The 23,231-nt window shown below is 57.8% G+C and overlaps 1 protein-coding gene across 2 annotated transcripts in view; it reads right to left on the bottom strand.

The window, feature by feature from the left end:
- ATP2A3 (ATPase sarcoplasmic/endoplasmic reticulum Ca2+ transporting 3) overlaps positions 1-23,231 on the bottom strand; it is a 34,758-nt gene that overhangs the window by 5,544 nt on the left and 5,983 nt on the right. For both annotated transcript variants that reach the window (XM_036341286.1, XM_036341287.1), the window contains exons 2-17: positions 19,451-19,468; positions 19,079-19,161; positions 17,513-17,617; positions 17,207-17,345; positions 16,838-16,918; positions 16,664-16,749; positions 14,228-14,692; positions 12,507-12,595; positions 12,318-12,420; positions 10,993-11,124; positions 10,475-10,600; positions 9,289-9,507; positions 8,845-9,180; positions 6,397-6,617; positions 5,322-5,524; positions 4,658-4,743 (exon numbers count right to left, since the gene is read on the bottom strand). In XM_036341286.1, coding sequence (XP_036197179.1) covers positions 4,658-4,743; positions 5,322-5,524; positions 6,397-6,617; positions 8,845-9,180; positions 9,289-9,507; positions 10,475-10,600; positions 10,993-11,124; positions 12,318-12,420; positions 12,507-12,595; positions 14,228-14,692; positions 16,664-16,749; positions 16,838-16,918; positions 17,207-17,345; positions 17,513-17,617; positions 19,079-19,161; positions 19,451-19,468 — 2,492 coding nt within the window. The remainder of the gene's footprint in view (positions 1-4,657; positions 4,744-5,321; positions 5,525-6,396; positions 6,618-8,844; positions 9,181-9,288; positions 9,508-10,474; positions 10,601-10,992; positions 11,125-12,317; positions 12,421-12,506; positions 12,596-14,227; positions 14,693-16,663; positions 16,750-16,837; positions 16,919-17,206; positions 17,346-17,512; positions 17,618-19,078; positions 19,162-19,450; positions 19,469-23,231) is intronic.

The raw sequence follows: 23,231 nt of genomic DNA, 5'->3' as shown, positions 1-23,231 counted from the left end.
GCTTTTGAACTAAGGAATCGCCAGACACCGTCTCACGCCCGCCTCCTCCGTGATCAGCAAGAGGCGCTCAGGGTCGCTCAGGAAGCGGCCCCGCCCGCCCGCGCAGCCCCCGGGGAGTTTCCTCCACCCTGAACCTCGCTCGGCTGGCTCGGGGAGCTGCTGTGGCAAGTGCAGAACTGAGCCCCGCGGGAGAGCCCGGCTCGCTCCCTTCCGCGTCGCGGGAGGAGTGTGAACAAGCCTGACGTTAAACAGCGCCCTTGTCCTGTCACGTAAGTTTGTGCTCTGGAGTCTCATCTGAACTCAGATCTTTGCAGCGAAGGGTGTAGAAACTGGGGCCATGGGCTGTGAAAATAACCCTCAAAGAGGAACCTGTGAAATGACTGTCAGTCTGACCTCCACTTTCCCACACCGCACAACCACGGGGGAGCTGACTCAGCCGGAACGGGCTGCTGGCACGTTCATGCAGGGTGAGAAAGTACGAGAGTTGGTGGCCTGGCTAGATGTCTTAGCTTAGTAAAAAGAGGTAGCCTGGCTGGTGTGGTTAAGAGGTTAGAGCAACGGATCTCAACCTGTGGGTCGCGACCCCTTTGGCGGTCGAACGACCCTTTCACAGGGGTCGCCTAAGACCATCCTGCATATCAGATATTTACCTTACGATTCATAACAGTAGCAACATTACAGTGATGAAGTAGCAACGAAAATAATTTTATGGTTGGGTCACAACATGAGGAACTATATTTAAAGGCCCAGAAGGTTGAGAACCACTGGGTTAGAGCGTAGGCTTGCACACCAAACAGTCAGGGGTTTGATATCCGGTCAAGAGCACGTACCTCGGTTGCAGGTTCAATCCCCAGCCCATTCAGGACTCATGCAGGAGGCAACTAATTGATGTGCCTCTCTTATATCGATGTTTCTCTCTCTCCCCCATCCCCCCCTCTACTCTCTCTAAAAAAAAAAAAAAAAAAAAAAAAAAAATCAATGGGAAAAATATCCTTGGGAGAGGATTAACCAATTTTTTTTTAAATAATAGATAAATAAATAAAAAGATAGAGAGTCTTAAGTCAAAAGTGTGATTTTCCCAAAAAGCAAGCTCCGGGATTTGGTTGGGATAAGGCATGTTTTCGTTGCCTTGAACATATACCTTGAACCCACCCAGTGGCCAAGAGGGCCGAAGGCTCCGGCCATGGCAGTGGCCCCTGGGTACACGTACACGCGTGCAGTGCACGCCTCCCTCTTGGGCACCTGCGTGCTCACCCAGATCCTTCTGCATGTGCACAGGGAGGAAATCTGAACAGGGTCACAGCAGATGTTTCAATCAATCTGTTGCTCTGGCCATAAGCACCCTGCCCTGTTCAGACCTTCTGGGTTTCACCAGTGAGCACCTGCCACACACGATGACACCCGGGCCATGGGTCACAGTGAGGCCTCCAAACTGCTTATTAGAAGGTGCTCAGGCCTGTCTCCCGGGTCCACGGGGAGCCCCTGTGGAAGTGGGGCCCGTTTCTTTGGGTGAAGCCACTGCTCTGCGTACCCCTTGCCTTTGCCTCCCTGGCTCTTTCCCTTTTGCCTTCTCCTGCGAGGCTCCTCTGGGCTTCACGAGCTTAATCAACACGTATATATGTGCCCTGTTGGTTTAAACCAGTGGTCGGCAAACTCATTAGTCAACAGAGCCAAATATCAACAGTACAACGATTGAAATTGCTTTTGAGAGCCACATTTTTAAAACTTAAACTATATAGGTAGGTACACTGTTATTAACTTAATTAGGGTCCTCCTAAGGCTTAGGAAGAGCCACACTCAAGGGGCCAAAGAGCCGCATGTGGCTCGCGAGCCGCAGTCTGCCGACCACAGGTAAACACTTGACGAGTATTGACTCGATTAATCCTCTCGATACGCTATGAGACAGGGACCGTTGTCCGTTTTACAGATGAGGAAAGCAACCGCGAGGTCCAGTAGCTGTCCAGTCACGCTAGCGTGTGGGAGCACGAGGGTGTGCACCGGGGCTGGGTCCGGCTCCGTGCTCCGTGCTCGGAGCCACTCTGCTGCCTTCGGGCAGCTTATTCCAGGAACTCGGGGGCTCTGGGCTCCTCTCCCGAAACTCCAACAACTAGAGCTAGAATTCTACCTGAGGTCTAACCCTGGACCACCTCCGGTCCCACGGCCACCTGCCTTGTCTCTGCTGAAAGGCTTCCCACCTTGACGTGCGACTGCCCATTTCCAAGGCTCTCCCGCTCCAGACCCCAGCCCTCTGCAGACTCCGCCTGCTCGGGCACTGCCACAGCCCTAGTGCTCTGTGCCTGGCACAGTCGGTGCCTAGCAGCCATTGGCTGGCCAAGTGGGTAAGTGAGAAAGGGGATGACCGGAGGACTGTTGGGAAGGTGGCACCGGGAAGACTGGAGGCCGATGGGGAATATGTGCCTGGCATGACCCCCAGGTGTCTGGCTTGGGTGACGGGCAGATAGTGAACCTGAGATGGGGAGGGAGGAGAGAGGGGATTTGGGGGCGGGTGACAGGTTTGATTTTGGAAGTGGTGCGTGCCATGGGTCTGTGGGATATCCCGGAAGAGAGAGCCAGCTGGACACATGGGTCTGCGGTCAGAAGGTGGGGGGTGGGTAGGTCCTTGGAGATTTGGGATCCGCAGTATAAAGGATCGTAGTAAACACGGGGCTGTAAGAAGGCAGCCGCGGGATGGTCAGCACGGCCCCATCTCCACCTGGGGCTCCCACTGGCGGTAAATTAGCTGAGGTGCCGAGCACCTGACATCTCCTGAGGGCTGGGGCACCAGTCTCTGGGTGCCGGGAGCCGGTCCATCCTTGCTGTTTCAAGGGACCTGGCGTATATGGCATACTGTTCTTAATATGTTTGCTCACCTTCTTGGCACTATGTGTTTTAACCAAGGTCACCTCTCTGAGAAAGGTTGTTTCCCCAGGTAGGGATTTTCCCCTGAAGTTAGGGAGGGAATAAAACCCCTTAACTAAGTGCCAGGTGGGTAATTAAATCACTTTAACTACGAACAATCATGCTTAAGCTACATAATCTTTACTCCCTGGAATGGAGATAAGAAACGCCCTAACCTTTGGAATAGAGATTGATAGGATTGGAATCAACTGGTATAAATACAGATGTAACAAGACAACAGGACTCAGAACCTAGACACAGAACCTACACAGAACCTACACAGAACCTAGAGACAGAAGAACTTCGCTGGAGAGAACATGGCAAAAGATCCTGGACAGAAACTGGCCACAGAACCTAGAGACAGAACCTGGCTGAAGAACCTGGATAGAACATGGCAAGAGAACCTGACTAGAACCTGGTGACTGAACCTGGCTGGAGAACCTAGCCAGAACCTGGCTGAAGAACCTGGCTACAGAATCTGGTGACTGAACCTGGCTGGGGAACCTGGGGAACCTGGCTGGAGAACCTAGCAAGAGAACATGGACACAGAACCTGGCTGGAGATCCTAACCAGAACTTCGCTGGAGATCCTAACCAGAACTTGGCTAGAGATCCTGGGTAGGCTGCTGATCAACTGAACGCAGTCTCCGTGTCATTCCTTCTTCGCCGACTCCGTCCACACCTTTGGGGACCCCTGGACCTGCTGGGGTTGGACCTCAGCATCTGGGGTGAGAGCTGGGCCCATGCCCTACACTGCTGCCCACGTGCTTGAGGGCTGGCAGGTGCCAGGAAAGTGTCCCTGGACTGCCTCAACCTAGATGGGAACACCGGGGAACCCCTGAAATCACAGGCTCCCCAGGGAGGGCCAGCGCCGGTAGCCCGGCCCCGGCACTGCCCTCAGGGCGGTCCCCTGACACTCCAGGGATGGGGCAGGAGTCAGGACCCCTCCCGCAGGTTCCTCTGTCTGCAGGAACGTAGCAAAGGCGGCACTCAGAAGGAAACCCTGCATCCCTGCCGCTCTCGGCTTTCAACGACAAACCCACACACCCGCCAGAAGGCTCTTGCAAGCAAAGGAGATAGCCTGGCTGCTCAGACAGAGGGACAGACTGACAGACAGAGGCTGGGGGGGTCTCCGTGCTTGTTTCCAGAACTGTGCTGTGCTAAGAGAACCCTGTGGAGGGCACCTGCCAGCCAGGTGACTTCGAGAGGTCAGGGGGTCCCTGCTCCGAAAAATATGTTGGTTTTTTTTTTTGGGGGGGGGGGAGCCTGGCAGGTTCCTGATCTCTGCCTGAAGCTTGACCTTCTGCCTGAAGCTGCATCCTTTAGGGCAGCGGTTCTCAACCTATGGGTCGCGACCCCTTTGGCGGTCGAACGACCCTTTCACAGGGGCCGCCTAAGATCATCCTGTATATCAGATATTTTACATTATGATTCATAACAGTAGCAACATTACAGTTATGAAGTAGCAACGAAAATAATTTTATGGTTGGGTCCCAACATGAGGAACTGTATTTAAAGGGCCAGAAGGTTGAGAACCACTGCTTTAGGGGCTCATCTTTCTGAGCCTTCAATGTTTTGGGGGCTCCTCAATGAAGGTAAGATGCTCATGGGCAGTCATGCCTCTGGTCCCCCCTAACTAAAAGCCTGGGAGAGGGAGTAGCCTCGTGTCCAGCTCGGGGGGCCGGGCTGCTCCCTGAGCCCCTTCCCCCTGAAACTCCAACTCGGAAATCACCCCAACAGGCTCCCTGGCTGTCACTCACCAGCTGGTAGAAGGTGATGTGAGGTCCGTCGGCATCATACAGGAACCACCAGGTGGCAGCAGCCACGGTGGCCAGGCCCACGTACACTGCAGGGAGGGCAGGAGGAAACCAGCTACAGTGGACAAGTGTGGTTTTCCGGCATTCCTTCCCCTCCCCAATAATTCCCTGACACCACCCGCTCCCTCTCTAGGCCACATGAGCCAGTGGTGGGCCGGGACTGGCACTCGGCGTGTCACACCCCTGGCCACAGTGATTGGCTGAGAGACAAGCAGGTAAACCAATCTGGGCCAATGAGAACAGGCCTGAGGCTTTTACCCTACTGCTGAGGGAGTAGAATGGTAACAAGCTCTTTCTCCTATTGAATTTGGGGTTGCAATGGAGTAAGCACGAGGGCTGGAGCTGCCGCAGCCATTCTGCCACCACAGAGGTACCTGCCTGAGGATGGAACTGAGGCAGAGCCAAAATATGCCAGTGCTACTACTGTCTGAGGCCTGGGTCCAGCCATGCCTGAAGCCAGCTCTAGTCTGTTCAGTTAGATCAGCTCGCACAGTTTCTTTTGGCACAAGCCAGGCTGAGCCATACTGTCTGCAGTTTGCAAGCCTAGCTGATATAGGGTCCTAGGAAACTCTTGGAACTCCTCTGAAAGCTGGGGTCCCCCATTTACCTCCAATAGCCAGATATCGAAAGAAGAGCCAGCCGCTGATGAGGGCCTCACGGGGGTTGCGGGGCAGCTTCTCCATGATGTCCAGGTCTGGAGGGTTGAAGCCCAGGGCGGTGGCAGGCAGGCCATCCGTCACCAGGTTCACCCAGAGCAGCTGCACAGGGATCAGGGCTTCGGGCAGGCCCAGGATTGCCGTGAGGAAGATGCTGGAACCAGAGTCATAGGCTCCAGCCCCTGCCAATAGAGGGCCCAGCTCCCGCCCTCCTCAGCAGCCCAGCCTCGCCCTGCCAGTTCTGATGTGTGTGCATGAGTGAGAGGTGTGTGTACATAGCTCTGCCTCACACTGGGCCCCTAGTTCCCCCAGTCCCAGCTCTGGAGCCTGGTCATATCTGCTCTTCAGGCCTCTCCTGCTAGGACATAGTCCTCTTTGGGGCATACGCATGTGGACAGTGATGGCCAAGCATGTACACATTTGCTCACAGGCATGAGCAAAAACCCAGCACAGGCTACACAATCCCACAAACACAAACAAGCACCTAAACGCTTGCCCCACATACAGAGATGCAGAATTCACGTGTCCGGGCAAACACGAGCTCCCCATTGCCCACAGCCATCTCTCACATGCTAACCTAAGTGTGTACACAACCATACACCTAAACAAATCCCTGTGCTTGTACTCACCCCAAACATGCAATAGAACATAGGTGCACATACACACACACACTTCTCACTCAGGCACACACACCATGTGCACCCTCCATGGACACACACAAACACATCACTGTCCAGAGGTGGGGCTAGTTCTCCCATCTTGCATGACTCTGAAAGTGGGAAGGTTAGGGCTGGAGGGATGATAAGAGGACTTTTCAGGCACCTCCTCGGGGGCTGGGTACACCAGGGCCCCGAGAATGACAGGGCCTCCCCGTCCTGGCCCACCTGAGGTGAGACCCTGTAAGGCCCCAGCCAGGGCAAGTCACGTGCTCCTCCATCCCAGCAGCCCCATCCCAGGAACGGGTGCTTCCCTGGTCTCAGGGATGCGTATGGTCTAGAGAGCTGGAAAGAGGGGCTGGAGCCTCACCAGACGACCTCGCCCACATTGGAGGAGATGAGGTAGCGGATGAATTGCTTCATGTTGCTGTAGATGGCCCGGCCTTCCTCCACTGCAGCCACAATGGAGGCAAAGTTGTCATCCGACAGTACCATCTCTGCTGCTGACTTGGCCACGGCTGTGCCGGAGCCCATGGCGATGCCGATCTCTGCTTTCTTCAGGGCTGGGGCGTCATTCACCCCATCTCCAGTCTGGAGACCAGGGTAGGTGGGTTCACACCTGAGACAGTGCCTTTCTATCTCCCCAACTCCCTTCAACTCAGCCTATCCCCAAGCTCAGAGGATGTCCCCACGGAAGCACACAGCTGGACAGAACAAATGGTGGGGTCATGAGCTTAGAAACTGGGCTGAGGATGAGGCTAAAGGGAAGGCAAGGAGTGAAGACAAGGACAAAGTTGGGGAGCAGACCAGGTCTAAGGCCAGAGGAGATGGTGAGGTGGGCAGGAGGGTGGGTCAACAATGAGGGTGGGGATGAAATTTAGTTTGGATGTAGGGCAGAAGATAAAGTTTCTGTTAAGGACAAAGTTAAGGGCAAGTCAGGAATGAGGTCAAGGTTGTGGCTCAGGTCAAGGACCAGTTAAGTATTATAGTCAAGGTGAAGGCTGGAGTCTAGGGGGAAGGTCAAGGTCAAGACTGGACTCGGGTTCAAGATTACAAATTAGATTAAGGTGGAGGTCAAGTCAAAGTCAGAGGCCAAATCAAGGCTCTGGCCCATATCAGGAGTGATGTCATGGTCAAAGCTGGCATTCAGTCAAAGTCAAGGTTGGAAGCCAGATCAAAGTTGAAGTCAACATAAAGTACTGGGTTGGAGGAATCAAGACCAATGTCAGGGATCAGGTCAGGGTCCAAGTAAAAACTGAAACCCATATCAGGGTTGAGCTAAAAGTAAAGAATCAGATTCAGGTGGTCAAGGTCAAGATGACCTTCTTTGTGAAGGTCAACAATATAGTCAAGAACAAGGTTTCAAGTAATCAAGTCAAGGTTGGTGCCCAGTTCATTATCCAAGTCCACGCTGAGCCACAGGTCAGGATTAAGGTGAAAGTAAAGGACTGGGTCAGGCTGGAGGTCAAAATTAATAGCAGAGGCCAGGTCAGAGACGAGGTCTAAGTCAAAAGTGAGACAGTGTTGATGAATAGGTCAGCAATCAAGAATGAGAGAGGCCCCAGCTGGTTTGGCTCAGTGGATAGAGCGACAACCTGTGGACTTAAGGGTCCCAGGTTCGATTCCAGTCAAGGGCACGTGCCCAGGTTGCAGGCTCGATCTCCAGTAGGGGACATGCAGGAGGCAGCCGGTCAATGATTCTCTCTCATCGTTGCTGTTTCTATCTCTCTCCCCATCTCCCTCTCCCTTCCTCTCTGAAATCAATAAAAATACATATTTAAAAAAAAAAAAAAAAAGAACGAGAGAGAAAGCTGGGCCCAAACCCCACGTCCATGCACAGGAGAAAGAATAAACTGTGGTGTGCTCACACAATGGAATGCTACTCAACAATTAAAAAGGCAATCATCTATGGAAGCCCGCAGCAACACGGACAAGTCTCAAAAGGGAGAAGCCAGACACAAAAGAGTACACACTGTGTGATTCCATTCACATGAAAATCTCGGACAGGCAACACTACCTTGGAAAAATCAGCACAGAGGTTGCCTGTTGCCTGCTGCGGGAGAGGGGGCTGCGGGGAGGAGCGTGTGGGGAACTCACAGGTTGATGGTAACGCTCCCTCTAAGGGTTTGGATGACACAGGTGTGCCATTTGCCAGAACTCACCAGATGAACGCCATGCTTAAAATGAGTGCATTTCACCGCATGCACGTTTTACCTTAAAAAGGGAAAAAACGGAACCCAAACACTGCTCTCTAGAGGAGGCATGCTGAAGCACGTGAGGGCGAAGGGGACGGACGCCTACAACTTCAAAAGGCATCGAACAAAAGATGGATGAAGGGTGGACAGATGGCTAGGTATGTGCTAAAGCCATTATAACAAGAGGTGATTTGCAGAATCTAGATCAGTGATGGCGAATCTATGACACGCGTGTCAGAGGTGACACGCGAACTCATTTTTTTGGTTGATTTTTCTTTGTTAAATGGCATTTAAATATGTACAAGAAATATCAAAAGTATAAATCTTTGTTTTACTATGGTTGCAAATATCAAAAAAATTCTATATGTGACACGGCACCAGAGTTAAGTTAGGGTTTTTCAAAATGCTGACACGCCGGGCTCAAAAGGTTCGCCATCACTGGCCTAGATGGTGGATACAGAAGCTCTCGCTATACAATTATTTCAGTCTGTCTGTGTGTCGGAGATGTTTTGGTAGCACAATGTTGGAAACAATAAGACTGAAGCAGAGGCGGGGGTTCACGGCTGCTCTTTCCAAGCCTGTGGCATGTGCTCCCCCCACGCGCACCACCTCCCCCGGCTCACCATGGCGGTGATCTCGTTGAAGGACTGAAGGAACTCCACGATGCGGGACTTGTGTGCGGGCTCCACACGGGCAAAGCAGCGGGCCGTGCGGCAGGCGTGGCGCTGCTGCTCCGGGCTGAGGTCATCGAACTCGCGGCCCGTGTAGGCCTTGCCCACCACGTCCTCCGTGTCCTTGAAGATGCCGAGCCGGCGGCAGATCGCCACCGCCGTGCCTTTGTTGTCCCCCGTGATCATGACCACACGGATGCCCGCCCGGTGGCAGCGTTCGATGCAGGCAGCCACCTCGGGCCGCGGAGGGTCCAGCATGCCCACGCAGCCCACGAAAGTCAGGTCCGTCTGTAGGGAGGGGCAGATGCCAGTGGGGCCCGGGCCCCTCCTCCCCTTGCTGCCCGCCCAGCCGCCTCAGGCAGACGCCTGCCCCCGCCCCGGGCCGCCCGCACCCACCTCGTACTGCACAAACTTGCTGCAGTCATCCAGCTGCATGTCTTCCTTCCTCGGGGGCGCGTCCCGGGTGGCCAGGGCCAGGCAGCGCAGCATGTCCGAGCCCGAGCCCCAGTCCCGGATCTTGGCTAGAATCTGCTCCCTGGAGGTGGTGCTCAGGGGGGCGGTGCGGCTCCCCACTCGGACTGAGGAACAGCGTTCGATCACACTCTCCGGAGCCCCCTGTGGCACGGGGAGGGGCAACTCTGTCAGTCAGGACCCGTCTCCTCCCTCCTGACCCACCTGGAAACTGCGGCCCAGGTATGGGGACAGGCCACCCAGGGGGACACGCGGCCAAGCAAGGACCCCGCGGATGGCGCCCGCCCCCCACCAGCCTGTGCTGAGATGACTGCAGCATTGTGGGGGGAAGGGGGACCCTAATTCTATAGAGGGCTCAGCAGCAGGAGGCAGGCTGGGCGCTGCTGGGGCACCAGCATAGAGTCACACAGAGGGCGTGGTGGGTGTGGCTCTGAGAAGCGGGTCTGGGGGGTGGCAGGCTCCTCAGTGACCTCAAGGTTGCACCTCAGACCTCCCCCCCGCCTGGGAACCGCCCTGAGCATTCCATCAGGGCCTTCTCCCTTTCCCTTTCCCCGAAGGCAGGGCTGCGTTCTCGAAGCCGCCCACAGAAGCCTTTCATTCCAACAGGGGCTGACACCGCCACTGCAGGTGAAGTCAGGGCTGCGATGGGCAGAGGTCTGGATGGGATGGGGCGGGTTCCGTCCCTCTCTGGGAAGGAGCACCGAAGAGGGGCACCAACCACCTCCACGCCCCCAGCCAGAGGCACAGGGCTGCCAGCCTAGCCCTGCTATTGAGATGGGGAGCCCGAGCCCCCCAGCAGAGCATGGGTGACCCCAAGGTCATGTGGCCAGGCAGTGCCTCTCAGCCCAGAGCGGGGACCATGGCGAGGGGCAGGCCTCAGCTCCTGTCCCTGGCTGTCCCTCCACCACGTCTGGGTCCTGCTCCCAGCCCCCCCAGGCAGGCAGCCACCCTGGTTCCGGGTCCATTGATGACGGTGGGCCTCACACCGCCCTCGTCTCTCACAGCTGCAGCCTGTGCTCTTCAGAGGACTGGAGACCAGGGCCCCCAGGGACCCCAGAGACCCCAGGGACCCCGCGCATGTGGAGGCCCCAGCCACTCAGGCAGCTCCCACCTTCACAAACATCTTGCTGCCCTGGGCCGCCTGGCTGGGGCGGGTAGGCGTGCAGTACACTGACATAGACTTCCGGTCTCGGGAGAATTCCAGGGTGAACTCCTTCCGCATCAGCTGACGGATGACCTGCGGGGCCCAGGTGGGTCAGGGCGTGAGGGGCAGAGCCAGCGACCTGCTGCCTTCTCGCCAGCCGCCCTGCCCCCTAAAGAGCCTCCTGCTATAGAGGGACAGCGTCTCTCCTCTGCCCCCCCCCCCGGCGTCTCTCCTCTGCCCCCCGCGTGTGAGGCCTCCATCTCCCCCTCCAGCCCCAGAAGTGCCGTGAGGTCGCCAATTCCTTGCCATGGCTGTGCACTTCCCAACTCCAAGTTTCTGGCCTCACTCAGTGTTTTCCTCGATTTTCTTCCTAGCCAAGGAGTCGGGGGGTCTGAGGTCCTTCCCCCCCCAGAAGCCTCCCAGGACTTTGTCCTCCTCTCTCCCTTCCCCAGAGGCCCCAGAAGGCCCAGCCCCCACCCGCTCACCGCGTTGCAGGCGCCAGCTCGCTCCACTCGGGAGAGGTCCTGCAGGTTGGTGTCGAACACGTTCATCTTCTCCACCAGGCAAGTCAGGGCTGTCTCTGTGGCCTCTCCCACCTTCTCATACACGCCCTTGGCCTGGAGGGGCCCAGGGTACAGGAGTAAGGGGAAGGGTGGCCCCAGAGGGCTCCCAGCCTCCCCTCCCCCCACTTCCTGCCCCTTGGAGCTCCCTCTGCCAGTACCTGCAGCCGCCTTTGCATCAGGCCTGTGTGCCCTGCCCAGACCAGCTCACCTGGGGTCTGAGTGGAGTCTGGCACTGATGCTCACCTTCCCTTCCCACCCTCCCTTCTCCGGCACCAGTGGCCTTGCAGCCTCCCTCCCTCCCTCCGCCTCTCTCTCCTGGCCCTCCTCAGCCTCCTTCCCAATCCCTTCCTCTTCGTAAATCCTGCTCTCCGATGCTGCTCCTTCCCTCCCACCTCTCCCTGAGGTCTCATGTGGCCCCTGCTTCCCCCACCCTTCATGTGCTCACGAATGCCAGAGCCCGGCCAGCCAAGACCGCCCCCTGAGCTCTCAGGCCTCCTGTCCAGCTGCTGCCCACTGGACTTTGTTCGTTGGGGACCATCAGGCCACCTCGCCTCTCCCTATAGTTGCTACCTTAGTAACTATAGCTACAGCCACAGCCAGGAAGCTACTCTGACATCCACCTCCTTCTCATCCAGCCAGTTACCAAGTCCCAGGGTCTGGGCTCCTAAGTCTCTCTCCGACCCTCCATCTTCCTGAGGCCACAGCCAGCAGCTCCCTGGCCTGGGTGACCACATCGGCCTCCCTGGCTCCAGGCTTGCCCTGCCTGTTCCATCCTCCACACAGAAGCCTGGGTGGCATTTGTAAATGTAAATCTGACCATGCCACTCCCTTGGTGAGAGCCCTTCGGTGGCTACTGACTGGCCTCAGCCTGGCATTGGGCCTGGTCCGGTGTGGCCTCCTGCCAGCCACCGGGAGGGGCGCTCACGCCTAAACCACTTCAGGCTGTTGTGGTCTGTTTGCCTTTTCTGGGCTGTGCCTTCTGCTTTAAACACCCTCCCTGGCCCTGCAGCCCCTTACATTACAGTCCCCCACAGTCCTAGAGCCCCGGGCCAGGGTTCCAAATCCAGTCGAGAAAGAGGAAGGGGTGGCAGTTGTGGGGGTGTGTGTGTTGGGGTGGCAGTGCTCCTGGGGTGTGGCACTCCAAAATGGCCGGTGCCACCAATCCTGGGAGCTTTGAGACCCTGGGAGAAGGGTCTGTCCTGGGAGCTTGGGCACTAGGGAGACCATAAAACGGAATCGCGGCCCACCTCGTTGTAGTCCAGGGCGGAGTCGTTGCACAGGGCACAGATGGTCGCCAGCTCCACCAGCCCATCGAACTGCCCGCAGCGCACCGGCTGCTCTCCCTGCAGCCTGAGGAGCCAGGCGGTCAGCACCAGGGCCCTGGCCCTGCCCACCAGGAAGCCCCGCCCACCCACGGCCCCTCGCCCAGCACTCACACTTGGCCCTCTGGGGTGTAGGTGGTGCCCGAGATGGTGAACTCGTGCAGACGGCATGCGCCAGCTTCCGCCTCGGCTACCACGAACATCTGAGGATGGGGAGCACGGGGGGCCTGCTGAGGTGGGCCTTCACCTCCCTCCTCCCTGGCAGCCAGTCTGAACAAAGCCTGGCCCCAGGTTGGGGTCCTGTGGGTCCCCATTGGAGCCACCGGCCTTCCCTCCCACAGGCTCACAGAGGTGCTGTGCATAGTACAGAGTCCAGGCTGAGGCGGAACCTCTGCTCTGCCCAGGTGTGTAGTTCTGACTTGTCCCTTTGCTCTGGACCCCTGAGCGCTTATGGCAGACTCCTCAATGTTCTGGGGCCCGCTGGGAGCTTGACAGAGCCCTGAGCTGGGGCAGGAAGCTGGGCCCTGCCGTCCTGCAGTGTGAGCCCCGGCTGAGCGCTGAGCCTGTTTCTCCACCAGTGACTTGGAGAGAAAGTGGGATCAGCGTCCAGCTGCCCCTTCTCTCCCTTCAAGGGGAGGGGTTCCTGGCCTCTAAGGGAGAACACCCACAGCCTGTTCCAGGGCACAGACCCCTCCTGCCCAAAGGTGTCCACACTCAGTGAGCTCCCGCCCCAAAACCCTGCTGGGTCCTCCAGCCCCTGCCTGTACCTCCCAGAGATGGGGCTCTCCCTGCCCTGGGCAGCCCACTCCCTGCCTGCCAGCCAGCTCTGCCAGGGAGACAGATCTTGCTTCCTGGAAACTGCCTCGCCGCACATTCCCACACCCATGGCCAGCCCAGCACCCAGCAGGTGCTCAACAAATGCCCCTTCCCTCCCTCTCCCCTCCCTGCTCCTGGGGCAGCCGTCCAGCCAGCACAGCCCTAAGAAGTCAGGTTTCTCAGCCATCGCCCAGCACGTAAGGCCTCTACGGCTGCCCTGTCCTGTGCTTCTCAGCCAAGGACACTGTTCAATGAAGTCCCATTAGGGATTTTAGCAGGTCAGGGGCTGCCCAGCAGTCAGGCCGCGGGTGCCCCCTCCCCTGCGGCGGCCTCTGATGGGCTTCCATAGGGGTTTGAAGTCTCAGACACACAGCCTGGATTTCCAAGGCCCAGTGGGCAGGTGGTGAGAGCAGAGGTGGGACAGGAGTGCTGGGGGGGTGGGGGGGGGAGCGGGAAACCTGAGACAGGTGAGAAATCCACAACCTTCACCATCACCGCACCCACTCGTCTGCCCTCTGCACCTGCTAGAGTCTCAGCCAGAATCCCTGGAGCATGTGGGCAGCAGGGCCAGGATCTGGGATCGAATTCCAGGGAATGAATAATTCCTGCCCTGGCTCTTCCCAGGACACTGGAGCTGGCGGATCTGATGACAGGCGTTGATCATAGGGAGTCATGGCGGAGCACGATAGAACCTGGGTCCAGGCCCAGCGTGACTCAGATGCCTCAAGGCTGTGCTTGACCCTCTCCTGTGTCTTTTATGGCGACCGGGCAGGGCTGACATACCCACACTTCAGATGAGGAAACTGAGGTTTGCAGGTGGGCAATGACCTGCCTAGTGACACATGTCCAGCCCGATTCTGCTGCTCCGCCCCACGAAAACCTGACTCTGTTTTCCACCAGGGGGCATCCTACCGGTTCTCTCCTCCACCCCCGGCCACAAAGGAGCCAGAGAGGAGGGGAGCCTGCTGAGCATCACAGAGCAACACCCGTGGGACCCCAAGCTGGCCCGGGGCACTCACCCGACAGACAGACATCTGATTGGTGGTGAGCGTGCCCGTCTTGTCGGAGCAGATGACGGAGGTGCAGCCCAGGGTCTCCACGGAGGGCAGGCTCCGCACGATGGCGTTCTTGCGTGCCATGCGCCGTGTGCCCAGCGCCAGGCATGTAGTGATGACAGCCGGGAGGCCCTCGGGGATGGCGGCCACAGCCAGGGCCACGGCAATCTTGAAGTAGTACACAGCGCCTCGGAGCCAGGAGCCGCCATGCGCCGGGTCGGCGAAGTGGCCGATGTTGATGACCCACACGGCCACGCAGATGACGGAGATGGCGTGGGACAGCTGACGCCCAAACTCATCCAGTTTCTGCTGCAGCGGCGTCCGCTCTGGCTCCACGGCCGCCATCTGGCTCCGGATCTTACCCAGCTCCGTGCACAGGCCCGTGGCCACGGCCACACCCACTGCCTTGCCCGAGGCGATGTTGGTGCCCTGGCCAGGGGTGAGGGAAGAGCTGTTTAGCACCAGGGAAAGGGCCCAGGACCCCTGCTCCTTCGGGGCCGGGCTCGTATCCCCCGTGTGGCTCTCTTTCTCCATGTTGCTTAGTGCCCCTGGACTCAGCAGCTGTACAGTGTTGAGTTATTGCTGTCATCTCCGTGACAGTGCCAGCTCTACGAAGGCAGGGGCTTGGTTCAGCACCATCTCCCCAGTGCCTACCCTGGTGCCTGGCACAGAGGAAGCTCCAGGCCAACATTTTAAAAACGATGTTTTTATTTATTTCAGAGAGAGGAAGGGAGAGGGAGAGAGAGATAGAAACATCAATGATGAGAGAAAATCATCGATCCCCTGCCTCCTGCACACCCACTACTGGGGATCACTCTGACCGGGAATCGAACCATGGCCTCCTGGGTTATGGGTTGACGCTCAGCTACTGAGCCACACCTCCTGGGTGCCAGGCCAATATTGACAGTATAATCAACCAGCACAACATAGAACCAACCCATCAAAGTAAGATTCATAGACAACAAAGCGGCCACGAGGAATGTGACTGCCTGTGATCACAGGTAAACCATCCGTAAATATTTACGGACGAATCCGGAAAACTTGACCTTAAGTCCATCCCTTTCCAAGGCCCGAGTCAAATCCTGGGCAGCCAGGACTTTAAGGACCAGTGTAAGGGCCGGCCAGCCTTGAGCTTCCATGTCCTCTTCTGAAAAATGGTCCAACAGAGGCCCAAGGCAGCTGCTCCCGGAGGCTCAGAGCTCAGAACCCCTCAGACGGGTGACTGAGCTGAGGATGGAGCGAGGGGGGTGCTGGTGGCAGCCTCAGCCTTGCCTCTGCCCTGAGCCATGCAGCCCCCGCCCCCCACTCGCAGGCCCTCAGCGGAGGAAATGACCTGCAGTTAGCCAGAGCAACCTCCTTCAAGGCTCCTAATGACGGCTGCTGATCCCTGAGCACGCATGCCCTCGGCGTCCCCTCCCACCCCAAGGCCTCCCTGCCTCAAGGCAGGGCGCCGTCCTCAGGAAGAGCTCCGGGTGAAGATCACCTCCCACTGCTGCTCCCTTCCAGGGAGGCTCTCTAGCCCCTTATAACGTGGTGCCCTGGCCCTGCCCACCGACCTGAGCCATCCTTGTGGCTTCTGTGCGTGGCTACAGGCTGTTTCCAGGCAGCCTGAGAGCATCACTAGTTAAGTCCCTCTGAGCCCCAGGGGCAGGTCACTCCCAACAGGGTTGAACCCATCAATCTCCCTGAAAAGAGCCAGGGGGGCCTGGCATCGTGATGTGGGGGGTGGGTTTGCCCCGAGGAGAAATGACTACTCCTGCCATCCTCCACCACTTTAGCAACCCTCTTCCTCTAGACCAGTGGTTCTCAGCCTTCCTGATGCCGCGACCCTTTCATACAGTTCCTCATGTTGTGGTGACCCCCAGTTTCATTGTGACAAATTGAACATAATGAAAGCATAGTGATTCATCACAAAAACAATATGTAATTATATATGTGTTTTCCGATGGTCTTAGGCGACCCCTGTGAAAGGGTCGTTCGACCCCCAAAGGGGTCGCGACCCACAGGTTGAGAACCGCTGCTCTAGAACATTCTCCATTGAATGACTATAGGCAAACTCGACCCCTCTCCAGTTTAAGGCAGGATAAACCTAGCAGGTAAGAGGAAAAGCTCTGGAGTCAGAATGTCTAAATTCACATCCCAGCTCTGCCAGTCACTGGCTGTGTGACCTTGGGCCACTTACTTAACGTCTCTGTGCCCATTTCCTCGCTGGAAAATGCAGATAACCAAGGTGTTGTCTTGTGAAGATTAGATAAACGAACACAGGCACAGCTATATGTTTTACTATGAACTTATATGCGTTGTCAATAATCGATGAGGCTCTTCCCTGTAGGGCTTTAACTGACCCATCTAAATATTATTCTCTCTATTATCGTTGTCCAGGCAAAGGCACGGACTTACAGAAAACAGCATGTTCTTCTTGTCCTGGTTCACGGCTCTGGGATCTGGGATGGCATCTGTGTGCTTGGTCACGGACACGGACTCACCTGGTCATGGAATCGGAAATTAGAAGCCCCGTGTGAAGACACCCCCGGGCCCTGACCCAGCCCCGCTCGGCACCACCCCGGGCCTCGCCTGTCAGGATGGACTGGTCCACTCGCAGCGTGGTGGACTTGATCTCCACGAGGCGGAGGTCAGCAGGCACTTTGTCTCCCACTGCGGAGGGAGAGAGGCGTGGCTGAGGGTGGCTGTGGGCACCGCCCCCGGCCTCGGGTTCCTGGGAAGAGCCAGGAGGGCTGCCAGGACCCAAGGCTGGGGCTGGGAGGCAGGATCCCAGCTGTGATCCCTCAGGTGGGCCCTGTCCTCTGGCCTACGGTCTCACCTGTCCAACAGGGTTTGGGCCAAGAGCTTTGGAGAGATCTACATAGACGGCCAGAAAGACGGGGGCACCCAGAGGGATGGGCCGCCAGCATCACCACGGAAGAGAAGAGGCCCCCAATGTACCCGCCACTTCCACGATGTCTCCGGGGACGATGTCCCGCGCGCGGACCCTCTGCACACCGGTCCGGTCCGAGCGCAGCACCTTGCCCATCTCGGGCTCGTACTCCTTCAGGGCCTCGATGGCACTCTCGGCGTTGCGTTCCTGCAGCACAGGGCGGGCGTGGTCTGCACTCCTGGCCCCAGCAGGCCCCCCTCTTGGAGGGACACCCTTGGGGCTTGGGCTGGAGCTGGAAGCAGAAGGGCCTGCAGGACTCCAGCACCAGGGAGAGGTCGCACCCAGCAGCCCAGCCCCACCCCCATGTCTCCCACCTGCCACACGCCCACGACTGCATTGGCCACAAGGATCAGCACGATGACCAGGGGCTCCACGAAGGCCGTCATGGTCTCCTCGCCCTCCTCGAACCAGGCCAGGACCTGCCAGGGTCAAAGCTGGTGAACTGGGGCTCTGCTGTGGGCCAGGGTCTGCTGGCCACTTCCTTTGTGTCCCGGGTCTCCTGTCTGCTCCCCCGCTTTGGGGGAAGATGCCCCTGGGGGCATGGAGAGGGCTGCTCTGAGGCCGTGGCAGACACGCAGCCTCTGTGGGTAGCGACCACCACAGCCCAGTCCCACCCGCCAGCTCTCAGGGGCGTGGGCCAGTTGCACAGCTGACAGCTGCAGGTCTCGCTGTCTGCCTAGCTGAGGTTTTCCAAGCGTGGGGGCCACACCGCCACAAGCAGCAGCACCACCTGGGAACCTGTTAAAATGCGATTCTCGGGGTCCATCCCAGCCCTCCGGAGTCAGCAGCTCCGCAGTCTGTTTTAACAAGCCCAGCTGGTCCTGCTTCAGGCTCCCGCCCAGAGGCCGGTGGCCAGACCCACATGATTGCAGCCAGAGCCCGGGCCTGAAGCAGGAGACCCGGTTCCAGTCTCATTCCCACCGCTCGGCCTAACTGGGAACTTGCCACTCCCCTCCACTGCCTCAGTGTGTCCGTCCGTACCAGCACCCTTTCGGCTCAGCCATTTTAGGGTAGACTTTTTTCTCTGTAAGAGTCCTCAGTTTCCACAGGGACAGGGAGTGGCCAGGAGGGCTAGACACAGCTGGCTAGAGGGGAAGGGTCAGTCCCCCCAGGGCCCTGCTGCCCCTCCGCTCCAAGTCCCCAAGACCAGGTCTCCGCCCAGGCCCTGCTGGGCGCTGGATGGGAGCAGGAATCCCGTCTACCCTCAGGGCAGCCATGTGCCTGCATCACCCGTGGGTCTCTGCTGCTCAGTCCCCAGTGACAACCACTGCCCCCTCTCCACTCCATCCTGACCCCATGGCCCTGCGGGTCCAGGAGGGGTCCGGGCAGCGGGAAGGGGCGAGAGCAAAGGGATGCAGCAGCCCCGGGAGGTGGCAAGAGGTTACGGCCTCAAGTCTTCTGAGGGGCACAGGGAGCCACAGAAGGGGCCCTCAACCAAGGTGACTTCGTTTCCTGGGGACATTAGGCAACCTCTGGAGACTTGCTTGTCACAACAGGGGGTGCCACTGGATCTGGTGGGTGGAGGCCAGGGGCGCTGCTAAATACTCTACGGTGCGTAACACAGCCCCCCAACAAAGATCAGCTGATCCAAATGTCAGTAGTGCTGAGGCTGAGAAACCCTGAGCTAAAATGGGAAGGGGAAGGGGCAGGGGCAGACGCTGGCAGCCAGGGCGGGACAGATGGGAGTGGGGTCCAGTGGGGGCTGCAGGGGTTCACAGGGGAAGCAGACCTCTGAGCAGGGCAGGGTGGGCAGGGGCCCAAGGATGCCAATAGCGGGGAGGACAGCCCCGTGTTCAGAGCCTGGGGCTTTGAGCACTGGCCAGGCCTGGCTCCCCGCCTCCCACCGGCTGCCTGATGCTGTGGGACGGGGCCCCACTTACAAAGGAGACCAGGGCGGCCAGCAGCAGGATGCGCACCAGAAGGTCCTCGAACTGCTCCAGCACCAGCTCCCACAGGGACTTCCCTGGGAACAGGAACACGGTGTGAGGCCTGGACCCCTGACCAGCCGGCCTGCCCCCATTCAGAGCTGGGACAGCCTCAGAGACCGCCTGGCTACCACCCCCCCGACCCCCCAACCCCCGCACCACCACCACCATTCAGAGGGAGAGCCCAAGGCCTGGAGAGGCACAGGTGGGCGATGCTTGGGGCTCCGCAGGGCCTCACTCTGTCCAGGAGGGGAGGACACACATGACCATGAATGGCCCAAGGATGTCACCCAGTGGCCTTGCAGCCCGCCCTGGCACAAGCCTCACCTTCCTCGGTCGGGAGCTCTGTGGGATCCGGGAGCCATGGGAGCCATGCGGAGACAAGAGACGATTGGGTTATGCAGTAGGCCCCTCCCTCTGTGCCCCCACGATGATTTAGACATGCCCACAGCTCTCTGGAGTCACAGAATGAACTCCACTCCGCCCCGCCACCCACCCACCCCCACTCTGGCTGAGGATGGTCTGATGTGGCCTGGCTCCCCCAGGACAAGACCAGGCCAGAGAAGTCCTTCCAGAGCCTCCAGGCTAGCCCCTCCCCCAGGGACCCCAAGGTCACAGCAAGTCAGCAGCTGCCCTGTGTGGCTCCTTCTCCACGGCTGCCCAGTCCTGATCAATATCCCCCACCCCGACCCCTTGAATTTTGAACATGGGCTTGGGTTGCCTCTGACGCACCTGCTGCACCAGGACGAGGTCTCAGGCCCACACCCCCCAGGGCTCCCCCTGGACACAGCCACAGCAGCCAGCAGCCAGGCAGGGGGGACCCCTGCACGCTCAGCTCCGGGGGGCCCAGCTGACCTAAGCCCCGCTTCCTCTCTCCCTGGCTCCTCTGGGGACAGGCTGGGCCAGCAGCACTGGCATCACTCGGGAGCTGGGTCAGATTCTGAGGCCCCACCCCATGCTGGCCCCCCCTCTCCTCTCCCCCTCCTCCTCTTCCTCGAACCAGTTTTCACATTGTCCACCTGTTTTGGGCTGCCAATCATTTTCCCCGTGGGAACCCTCTCGCAGACCACCTGTTTGGAAGATCTGGGGCCTGCACCTGGCAGCCAAACCGTAAAGAGTATCAGGCAGCCCGTTATGGTTTGGCTGCAGGAATCCAGGAGGGAAACATATAACCTAAAAATACACTTTCTAGCATTTTCGCCAAAGTCCTATTTTAGGCAGCGGCTGACATTTTCCGTGGAAAATGTAATCTCCAGTGTCCTGCGTTGAGATTAAAATCAAACAGACGTGTTCCTCCTGATCTATTTAGCTGAAGTGAACAGGAAAGGCGGGGGGGAGGGCCAGGCCTGGTTTCTGGGCCAATTCCCTAATGGAGGAGGGTCCTTGAGCGGCCATCTCAGCCATGCCCACCTCGGCGGGAGCAGCGCCAGCCTCGGGGCACACGTCAGCCTGCCTCTGCTGCGCTCTGCCCGGGAGACCCCTCACCCCCACCTCCGCGGGCATCTTCAGGGGCCCTGGCCGAAGGTAGCTTACCTGGAAGTCCCACCTGAACCCCTCCCGCTGCCTCCCTTACCCTCCGTTAGGCACACAGCACCTAGGCCACCATTCTTCTCAGCGCATTCTTTTTTCTGGGCAGGAGCAAGGCCTGGGGCTGGGAAGCTAGTTCCCCTCAAGCCACCCTCTCCCTGCCTCGTGAGTTCTTTCTCTACCCTTCCACGCGGGCCCCCCCCTTCTGTTCTCTGGCCCCCAAGCTGACCCAGGACCCACTCTTTGGTGGTCATTATGCTGTCCCCCAAATACAGCAGGTCCCCAACTAACATTTCGTTCAGTGTCGTTTTGTTACCATGTTGATGAGATGCCGCAGGAACTTAACCAGTTTCTATCAATGAGCCTATCATAAAATTGGGTTTGTTATACATCGTTTTGCAACCGTTTCAAGAACCTATATCGTTAGGTGAGAACTTACAGTACTTTTGATTCTCCCACCTTGTAGGCACTTCCCAACCTCCATGGGACTTGTGAAAAGAAGGACCTGGGTTAGTTCCAGGCCGTCGCACTGGACTGCGGTCCAAGAACTTGTCTGAGACGAGTGTCCTGCAGCTGCACTGTCCCGCACCGCAGCCGCCAGCCACAGGCAGCTCTGAGCACTGGGAAGGTGGCGAGCGGCAAGGGTGACTGCGGAGCTAACTTGTAAATCTTACTTCATTTTCATTCATTTGCATTTCAATAGCCACACGAGGCCAGTGGCTGCCTATTGGACGGCACAGGTCAGGAGCTCTCTGTCCCTCCGCTGCAGAGACCAGCAATCTGCAAGAGGTGTCTGGTCTGGGCACCTGAGTCATGGGTGCAGGAGACAGAGCCGCGGGTGACCTGCCATTGACATACACATATTCAGAGTGGGCGAGACGGGACCCCTATTGTTTGAAGCCATTGAGATTTGGGGGTCGTTACAGCAGCATAGTCTAGTTCAGTGATGGCGAACCTTTTGAGCTCGGCGTGTCAGCATTTTGAAAAACCCTAACTTAACTCTGGTGCCGTGTCACATAGAGAAATTTTTTGATATTTGCAACCATAGTAAAACAAAGACGTATATTTTTGATATTTACTTTATATATTTAAATGCCATTTAACAAAGAAAAATCAACCCAAAAAATGAGTTCGCGTGTCACCTCTGACACGCGTGTCATAGGTTCGCCATCACTGGTCTAGTTGGTCCTGACTGATACCCGCTTCTCCCCAAACCTGGCTTCTACCACAAGGCTCCCCCCGGCCCCCCACTCACTGTCCCTGGGGGAGGCTCAGCCAGCCACTCGATCACAGCAGAGAACCTGCCCAACCTGCACATGCACACACATGTGCTTCTGTCCTGCCTGAGCAGCTGGCTCCTGGGGGGCTCTGAGCCTCATTTGGAAGACGGGGGTCCACCCTACCCTGAAGGGCTGCTGTGAAGATAATCGTTAACGCTAATAAGAACCCCATCTACTGGGCACCTACTATGTACCAAGCAGCGCGCCAGGTGCTTTACCTCCTTCATCTCCAAAGGTAAATGGGAGGGCACTGTTTGCTGAGCACAGAGGGGCGCTCGCGATAAATTCCCGCGGAATTATTAGTGCTGAGTGTGCCAGACGCCCTGCTAGCGCCTCACGTGCATTACTCTCCGGTGACTCTCAACCAACCTGAGAAGGAGCGTTCCATTTTTATTCCCATTTTACAGAGTAGACAACTGGAGCCCAGAGAGGTTGGGCGACTAGTTTATGGTCACACAGCGGGAAGTGGGCGTGGCAAGAATGGTTTTGAGCTCAGGTAGTCTAGTTCTCAACCCTCTGCTCAACCCTCTCGACCTCCTGCACTAACTCCTAGGCTGTCCTGCCTTCCCGGTCCCTCTGCCCCTCCGAGCCAAGGTCACCTGAAAAATCTTGGTGTCTCATGTCCTGCTTGTTGAGCTGGATGGCTCTCCTTCTATCAACTGGCTCGTCCCTCTACTGTGGCCCCAGAGCCACCAGCCAAAACCATCCGTGCCCACAGGCTCTGCTCTCCTCACAGGGGTTGTTGGGGGTTACCAGGTTCTGCCAGCTCAGGCCTGGTCTGCTTCAAACTCCAATCCTGCCAAAACCCTAGACCAGTGGTTCTCAACCTGTGGGTCGCGACCCCTTTGGCAGTCGAACGACCCTTTCACAGGGGTCACCTAAGACCATCCTGCATATCAGATATTTACATGACGATTCATAACAGTAGCAACATTACAGTTATGAAGTAGCAACGAAAATAATTTTATGGTTGGGTCACATGAGGAACTGTATTTAAAGGGCCAGAAGGTTGAGAACCATTGGTCTAGATGACCAATTCTCCTGTCACGTGACCGAGCCCAGGGGCTATGGAGTGTCCTCCAGCCGCTCCCCGGGCATCCCTGCACGATGCTGGCTCCCCTTTGCTATCCGACCCGGCTGCACATAGTGGGGGAGGGCTGAACCAGTTCCCCCTGAAACGGTGGCATTGGGCTCTCAGCAGTGCCAGATGCCCACTTTTTAAATGAGGAGAATGCCCCACCCTGCCCACCCGAGGCGCCATCCGCCAGGCTGCACAGGAGGAGTGCTCCCTCCAGGGCCCG

Source organism: Myotis myotis, unplaced genomic scaffold, assembly GCF_014108235.1.
Source record: "Myotis myotis isolate mMyoMyo1 unplaced genomic scaffold, mMyoMyo1.p scaffold_m19_p_17, whole genome shotgun sequence".
Lineage (NCBI taxonomy): Eukaryota > Metazoa > Chordata > Mammalia > Chiroptera > Vespertilionidae > Myotis > Myotis myotis.
Note: the sequence above shows the minus strand (reverse complement) of the source record. Positions and strands in the feature narration are given on the sequence as shown.